Raw genomic sequence first — 8905 nt, forward strand, 5'->3', positions numbered from 1 at the left:
GAACATTTTTCACCAATCTAGGGATAACAATGCAGACAACACATTCGAAATTCAAGAGCGAGGCATCAACTAATCATTAAAATTAAAACATTTCATATATATTTATATATACTACTATACTAGTACAAAGTTGTTTTCAGTTATTGTCTTCCCTCATCAACTGTTACATTTTCAGCTCCGCAAACAACGAGTATTACAGGATCATACACCAGAGAGAGGTGTCTCTAAGAACTCGACTACATAGAAGCACAAACCTCATGGGTTAAGGTTGAACTTGCAGAACATTTCGCCAGTCCCCACTACAAACCTTCGAGAAACTCAAATTACCTCAGGCCGAGTGCAAGTCTTAAAAAAGTCTATTTCCATTGTTAGCAAGCAACGCCACATGACTGTATTCATCTACCTCCAGTGCATCAGATCAGATTCCCCAAACTATCTAGACGCTCATGAACCAGAAAGCTGCACTGGCCCCAAGGTTAGTTCACAAGGTGGGGGGTGGCACTCTTGAAAGGAAGTGTGCACGAGTAAGTCACGTATCTGACACCATCAAGCAGTACGACGACAAATATCCTGGAGAGGGGTTTTGTTGATACTCTTGGATCACCATCCCCATTGCCAGCCTCCCTGGGATCAGCTAGCACAGAGACGATAACTGATGATGCTGGCTTGCTATCAGGTACCTTGCTGCTTTCAGAAGTGCTGTTAAAAGACCGAGGCTCTGTGTTGTTCACCGTTTTTCCAGTGAGTGGAATCGCCTCGTTATACATGATCCTCCTGTTTTTCAGCTTGCCCCCAAAAGCAGGAGCAGGCTTCGGAATTTTCTGGGTAGCATTGACACTTGAGGAGTTCACAGTTGGAGAAGCAGGTATAATGCCACCAGATTTGGCTGAAGCTGCGGAAATATCGAACTGGAATACCTCACTGCACATTCCCGAGTTCAAAACAGGTCCTGAAAATTGTTACACACAAATCCCAGAGTAAGACACTATGGATAAATACTCAAGGAGTATCAAATTTCAACCAGACAGTTGGAGATTCTGACACGAAATGTTTACCAAAAATCTGGATATTCTGGAATGCCTACTAAACATTATTGAAATATCAAAAAAAATGAACACAGATTTTATCATTGAGAGTTCCAATTTGTTGAGTCTTCTCATTTTATCAAGGAAAAGCAACCGCTAGAATTAAATCTCTGATCAAAGACAGCAAAATTCAGATTTGAGGTCAAAAACTATCTCCTAAGATGCAGAAACTTTACTTCCAAGTTTGAATTTTGAACTAGGCTTAAAGCTTGTAAGATTTTGTGAGCAAAGGCTGCAAATTTAAATATGCACTGTTTGCAACCTCAGAAATGGGTGAAGAGAGCAAAAGCATAGATTAGCATACAAAAATCACCCCATCCAAGTTGAAATTTCCTTGCTGTCATTGTACATAGCCACACAAATTATACAATCAAGCATTAACACACAAGTTCTTATGAGTCCATATGGCATGGTCATCACAATTATAGATATCCCCCTCCGCCCCTAAAAGAAAGATACCTCAAGTATGGACATAGTTCCATTTTCTTGCCACACTACCATGTCATGTTACTAGCTGCAACCCTCAGATCACAACAGATGATGTTTTGGACAGCAAAATGTAACTAATTGCAAGTCAACTTTGCTGTCCAACCAAAACGCCATTTAATTATGATTCAAGGTAGTAGCTTTATTTCCCAATCTAACTTGCTTTTATGTGTTTTCTACAAATCACTTGATCAAGCTTACCATTTAGATTTGTATTTTAAATTTGTGAAGTTCTAAATTTTATATTATATATTGGCATACCTGAATGAATAACAAACACAAGAATCATTATCGATTACATCACATCACATAAAAGGATGTTTGAATGCTACACACACATGGTGACAAATGAATTTCATGATGAATGTGCTACCACAAATAAACCAAGAATATGACATTGCTAAACAATTTAATCATCAACGTGCTTACCTTCCATTCCTTCACGAAACCACTGTGGCAGTGGTGCATCTGGCGGGAGCGTCTCTTTTGAATTCAGATCCGTTCCAGGTGGGGACAGATAGCGAGCTATAGCAACACTGGTCTCCTTGCGATCTTTAACTGACTGACCATTTGAGGCCTTATGTGCCACTGCTTTCTCACTTGCAAGCACAGAATGAATAATCAAATTGCCATTGATCTTAACATGTTTTCCATTCCTCGGCACATACAACAAAGCAGGCAAGATCTCACTGGAGTTATTTGCAGCTCGATGCTTCTGCCCTGCTCCATCAGCATGCCCAGTAATCATTCCAGGATCAGTACTGATGACATCACTACTATTTAAACCACCTTTAGGCCCTTTACCATGGTTAGTGACACTAAACACCCTAGCATCAGAATGGCCGAAATTTCCAAACATCATATTGTCGCTCATTCCTCTCATTCCAAGACTATGATTGAACCCGGGAACAAAAGCACCAAAGACAAGTGCAACAAACAGCAAACCAAGAAGGCTAATACTTGCCACCTTCTTGGTCTTGGTCTTGGTCTTACTCTTGCTGTCCGCAGACTTCTTGACCTCCGGTTTCTTGGATACCTTCCCTGCAGCTGCTGCCTGCTGTGGCTTCAATCGTGGGATTGGCACAAGTGGGACATGGGAGCCATGAGGCCGCATTGCATACCCAGGAACCCAGGGGAAATGAATGCCTGGCAGCGGTGGCGGTGGGTACACCCCAGATGGCGGGCCACTCACCCCGGCACCACCGAGTTTCTGCCTCAGTGTGGCGTTCTCGGCCGCGATGAAGGAGATCTTAGAATTGAGGTCATTTATCACCGAGTGCATCGATTTCACCTTCTCCTCCAGCTCCTCGACGTACCGCTTCTTCCTCTGCCGAGAGAGCTGCGCGCTCTCACGGTTGCGCATCAGGCGCGCAGTCCGGCGCTTGTCCTCTTCTTCCTCGCCGCCCGCGCACCTCTCGTCGGAGTCCTCCGCGACGGCACGCGACGCCGATGCCGATGGGGAAAGCTCCCCGTCGCCGGATCGGCGGCACTTGGCCCCGTCCGAGATCGCTCCTCCGGGACTCGCCTGCTTCCGCTTGAGGCTCCAGTTCGGGGCGGCGCCGCTCCTCCCCTCGTCCGAGTCCTCGTGCTTCACCTCGTGGACGCCGGCGTTGGCCACGGCGGAGTTGGCGCCGGAGGTGGCCGGGGAGGCCGAGGAGGACGCGGTGGGGCCGGATCCGGCGGCGGAGCCCTCGCCGGAGTCGTCGCCGTCGTCCCCGCGGTCAGGGGAGCGGAGGAGGAAGTCGTCGATGGAGAAATCCACCGGCAGGTCGAAGTCCAGGCCATCGCAGCCTTCGTCGCCGGCGAATTCACCAAGCGGGAGACCGCCGGCGTCGAGGGGGAGGTCCGGGTCGAAGATGTGCGCCGGGTAGTGGCGGAGATCGAAGGCGGAGGAGGGGTCCAGGAGGGCCGGCTCCGCCATGGCTGCCTGCCGCCGCGTCACGAGGAACAGGACGGGGAGAGGCGGGGGTTCGCGCTAGGGTTTTGGCATCGTCGATGTGTAGTGTAGGCACGGGAGGAAGGAGCGGGGGGTGCTTTGGAATGGAAATCACGGGTACGGAGTGCGGACGGAGTCGGGGGTTGACGAACCTCGTGCCCGGGACGTGCCACTCCCCGATCCGGTCTTCCTGCTCGAAGTTTACCCGAACGTACGATTTCTTTCCAGTGACAGGTGGGACCTACACTTGTCCTAGACCCACAAGTCATTGGCGCATGAGTAGACGTGGGCGATGTGGCTGGGTGGGTATAGCAGCTAGTACGGAGTAGTAATAGATCTGGACTTGCTACTGTTGGGCACTGGCGGCTTGGCGTGCTCAGAGCGCTTTAAGCATGAGTAACGGAGAAGTTAAGACGCCTGGGACTGTGTGCGCTGGCATGTGGGGTCATGGTTTGGATGGTGTTAGGTTTAGCGAACGTGGGTATGGATAGAATCGGTTAGAAAAGTTTACAGGGTCTGTTTCGTGAAGGTTCTGGTGGGGCTGGGTCAGTGGGTGAGTGGTGCAGCGAATGTGACGATTTGGATAGGTAATTCTAGTGACTTTTTTTATTTTTTGGGAAATTTTTACAAATCGATCCTTTGAGATTAGCTGAGGCCTTGTTTAGTTTCTAAAAAATTTTAAGATTCCCTGTCACATCAAATCTTGCGGTTGCGGCACATACATAAAGCATTAAATATAAATAAAAATAAAACTAATTGCACAGTTCACCTATACATCGCGAGATTAATCTTTTAAACTTAGTTAGTCTATGATTCGATAATATTTGTCAAATAAAAACAAAAGTATCAGTATCCAAAAAGGCAAAATTTTAGAAACTGAACAACCCCTGATTTCCGGTTGCCTCTTCGCTCTTGGGCCGTCTACATTACAAGTTTATCTTAGGCCTTCTTTAGTTCCGAAAATTTTGTGGTTTTCGAGACTATAGCACTTTCGTTTTTATTTGACAAACATTGTCTAGTTATAGAGTAATTAGACTTAAAAGATTCATCTCGTGATTTATAGATAAACTGTGCAATTAGTTTTTATTTTCGTCTATATTTAGCGCTCCATGCATATGCCGCAAAATTCGATATGACAGAAAATCTTGAAAAGTTTTTTATTTTTTGGGTGAACTAAACAAGGCCTTAGTGGTCTCGTATGCATAGTTATATAGGATTTTTTTATGATTTAGATGGAAAAGAGAAGAAAAACAATATGGGAATATTGTTATTTCATTAAATAACCATTCACAACCTGAATTTTAAAGTTGTATTTAAAAAATGTGAGTTAATACGAGGTAATCCAAATGACAACTTATTATCTAAGTTGTCCAATTAGTTGACTTTAAATTGCATGACACTATTATAGGAGACCATGTACAAGATAAAACCAATGTACTTACCCTTGGTTGAATCTTGCAGCTAGTGCGATTAAATTCCTTTTATTAAAATTTAGGGAACATACATATGTCCATTCTGCTTGCCGTTCTACCACTAAGAGCATCTCCAACCATTATGCATTTGAAGTTATGCATTTTAGGTAAATTGCAAACACCCAAATGAAAATGGCAAGGCTAAAATCGGGTGATCTCCAACCGTTATGCAAAATGTCAAGTTCATCATCTTTTTTTCCCAGAAATTTTGTTTCGCGGCACTCTTTCCCGCGCGGCCAATCGATCCCGCGCCAAACAGCCCGCCGTCGTCTCCCGTTCACCAATTCCCGCCCCTTGGCTGCAGTACCGATCTCCATCAGGTTCTGTTCCCCATCAGTTTCCGGTCGCCGCCATCAGTTCGTCGTCAAGGCAGGTCGCCGCCATCAGTCAAGCCGTTGCAGCTCGCGAGCAGCAGAATTTCGTGAAGCCAACATGGGATCGAGGGTACCGGAGAATGGATCTAGCCGTATTGCACAGCGCATCGCCAAGGTTTGAACTTCGTAGCCGAATATCTTGATCCAATTCATGTGGTCTTTGTTCGATGTACTGAGCTGCGCAGTTGTTATCAGTGGCGGCGCGAAGGGAAACCGCGCGAAGGGAAGAAAAAAGCCCGCGAGGTGGAACCGAAATCCCGTGATCTCTATTTGCATAGCCAGACTCCTTTGGCATATATGCCAAGTTTCCCCCTCCAAATGCATAGCTATGTAAAATGCAAAGTCCAAATGCATAACGATTGGAGGGGTTTTTTGGAGTTTTATGCATTTTGGTAAATGCCAAGTCCATTTGCATAATGGTTGGAGTTGCTCTAAGAAACTAAACGTACAACCGGCCAGCCGTCCGATGTTAAAAAAAAAATGCTCGCTTCATTATGTGCCAGTATATGCCAATAAATCTTACGGTACATGTATGAAGTATTAAATGTAGATAAAAAATAAAAAAACTAATTACACAGTTTATCTGTAAATCGCGAGACGAATCTTTTAAGCTCAGTTACTTCATAATTAGATAATGTTTTTCAAATTAAAACGAAAGTGATACAGTGTTAAAATTCAAAAAAAAATCTAAACAAAACCTAATTATGTAATATTTCGACAGTGAAAGCTCTTTTCTAACATCCAAATCTCCAATCGATGGCAGAGTGTGGGCTTCATCTTTTCATCAGAAAATTATGTACGTAGTGCAGACATCTTATCCCACTGTACCGCGTGTGGAATTGTGGTGCAAAGTTTGCACATGGAAGCAGGAACCTTGGGCTTCGTAATCTTTGATCAGAATGAGGGCGGTGCCATTGAGTGTTGAGCGCGTGCTTTCATCATTTTAGCCTGTGACTGTGAACTTTCCCTCGCGTAGAAGCAAGAAAAAGACCACGGGACAAGGCGTGACAATCCTTTTATCTAAGCCAGCCAATTTTAAATTTAATTTAATATATAAAATACTTGTATTTATAATACTAAATAAGTGTCATTATGTTGAAAATGTACTTTCATACTAAATATATTTGAATATATAAAGATTTATACTTATTTTTATAAACTTATTTAAACTTAAGAAAAAATAAATTTAGTCAAAATTTAATATTGTAAATTTTCTAGTGCGGAGGGAGTATGATTATAGGCCTCGAAACAATCATCGAAGGTGTGCAGACCTTGTTTAGATCTACAAATTTTTTGGATTTTGGTATTGTAGTATTTTCATTTGTATTTGAAAATTATTGTTTAGCCATGAACTAACTTGGCTCAAAAGATTCGTCTCGCAAATTACAAAAACTATATAATTAATTATATTTTTATTTATATTTAATGTTTCATATATGTACCGTAAAATTTTATGTGACAGGAAATCTTGAAAAAAATAGATTTTGGGTGGAGTTAAACAAGGCCTAGATTTATCACATCCACTTCAAGTCGTGTAAGGTGTAAGGCCTTGTTTACTTCCACCTAAAAACCCAAAATTTTTCAAGATTCTCCATCACATCGAATCTTTAGACGCATATATAGAGTATTAAATATAGACGAAAATTAAATCTTTTGAGCCTATAATCATGTGCAGCTTTATTTTAGGCGAGGATTATTACATATATTTTATGCTAAAATTACAGTTTTAGTTCGTTGTAATTTCTATAGACATAGGTGGTGTTTATGAGTGCTTCATAAACTCTACTCTATAACCTCCACCTTAGAACAACTCCAAAAAAAATTGGAGTTTATAGAGCATATTTTTATGTGTTTTCACAACTCCACCTTTTTTTCTCGAATAGAGTGCGTGAAACTGAAACCGTTTAGCCCAAAAACATGGAGCGGAGCAGTTCTAAACATCTTCATAGTCTATAATTTTCTAATCTGATTATAAAAAACCTGATAGACAACTAGAAGTCATAATTTTTTCTATAGTCAGACAAGAAAAAAAATAATATGTTATAACACAAATAATATTAACTATAAAAAGTTAATATGTTTTTTCCCTACAATGCTCCTCTCGCGCCCTTCCGAGATTTAACCCCACCTAGAAATTTGATCGCCAAAAAAACACCTAGAAATCACGTGCCCACATGAGCTAAAACACCCGAGTGTATTTTAGCTTTACGTTTGAAACTGACCATGTTATAAAATCCTATTAATATACATTTAAGAATTAAATATGTTTTTCTCAAACCGATTTAGCCGGATCTAAACTTTGGCCCATAAATAGAATTGGCCCACGAGCCCCTGTTGTCCGACGGCCTGACGCACTAGGAATGTGGACGAGCCCAGCTCCCAGCTCGGACGCCGGATGCGTGCTGCGCGGCCACCGTGGCACCGTCCATCCGCCCCCTGTCGTGGTCTGGTGAAGCCGATGGCCGGACTGAAAAACGCGGCCGAATCGCACTGTCACTTGTCCTCGCGCCGACCGTCGCCGTCGCCGGTAGTTTCGTTGCACAAGACAAGAATAGTACTACTACTTGCGAGTCCCGACGTGCATCGTCGCACTCAACGTCGTGATTGGTTGCCTCTCGAAGTTCAACAAGTTCAAAAAAATCATTGTCATTTGCCAAGGTAAAGGATCGCCTCATGTCTGTGACTTGCAGAGGCTAGTGTGAGGCTGTGACCGTGAGAAGAAGAAAGGATCCATGCTCCCGTGAATTGTTGGGGTTGAGATGAGTCCCAAGCTTTTTGACATTCGATGAGTCCCAAGCTGGTGTTACTATTAAGGGCTCCTTTGGAACGCGGATTGGACATATATGCAGGAATAGGAGAAACGTAGGGATAGAATAGAATTGCATGTGTAAAACTGAGGATTAGAAATAATAGGAAACTTTACTAGAGTTGTTGTTTGGATGGAGATAGGAAGTTCACATTGGGATAACAGATGCCTATGCTTTCGTGCCTAGCTTGATACTAGAATTCTTTTTTTTTCTTCTCCACATCAGTAAAAATATTGACTAGCTTAACTATAAACTCATTGTTGTATTGTTCTAGTTAGTAATTGTCTTTGGCTTGCCCTCGTATTTATACTTTACGTCTTTACCTACCTCACATTTTTAGGTGCCTTGTTGTGCCCGCGGTCCTACTTAATCACGACGCGGAACTTTTTCCCAACACAATTGCTATGGCATTTTGAAGCAAAGAAAGTGAAAAGGTACGCCCAGACAAATTAGGGAGAAAATTGGAGCTCAAAAGATTTAGCAGTGTAAAATAACTTTATAGAGGTGTTACTTTATAGAGGTGTTTGGTTAAAAAATATCTAACGTGGTGGATCATTAATTAGTTCTTATGAATTTGTAAAATGCCTCCAACCCTAGTATTTATATTATTAGATTTTAAGGTCAGTCTCAATGTAATTTTATTAGAGTTTTATGAGCATTGAATGTGCTGATGTGGCACCACGTTAATAAAAAGAGAGATGATAAGAGTTTTATGGGAGCAGAGAGAGATTCATAGGGATGAAAC

The 8905-nt window shown here is 42.6% G+C and overlaps 1 protein-coding gene across 1 annotated transcript; it reads right to left on the minus strand.

The window, feature by feature from the left end:
* Positions 71 to 3636, minus strand: LOC8085134 (bZIP transcription factor 39). The gene is made up of 2 exons (XM_002441051.2): positions 2001 to 3636; positions 71 to 949 (listed from the first exon to the last, which is right to left on the minus strand). Exons 1-2 carry the CDS (start codon positions 3490 to 3492, stop codon positions 477 to 479), a joined length of 1965 nt encoding a protein of 654 aa, XP_002441096.1. The 5' UTR covers positions 3493 to 3636; the 3' UTR covers positions 71 to 476.

The sequence above is a fragment of the Sorghum bicolor genome, chromosome 9 (assembly GCF_000003195.3).
Source record: "Sorghum bicolor cultivar BTx623 chromosome 9, Sorghum_bicolor_NCBIv3, whole genome shotgun sequence".
Lineage (NCBI taxonomy): Eukaryota > Viridiplantae > Streptophyta > Magnoliopsida > Poales > Poaceae > Sorghum > Sorghum bicolor.

What these genes read in the sequence shown, in the direction of transcription:
- LOC8085134 (XM_002441051.2), bottom strand. Translation starts at nt 3,492, where the DNA reads ATGGCGGAGCCGGCCCTCCTGGACCCCTCCTCCGCCTTCGATCTCCGC. An exon ending in GTTTCGTGAAGGAATGGAAG is followed by an intron (nt 950 to 2,000) that starts GTAAGCACGTTG and finishes AACAATTTTCAG; the next exon opens with GACCTGTTTTGAACTCGGGA.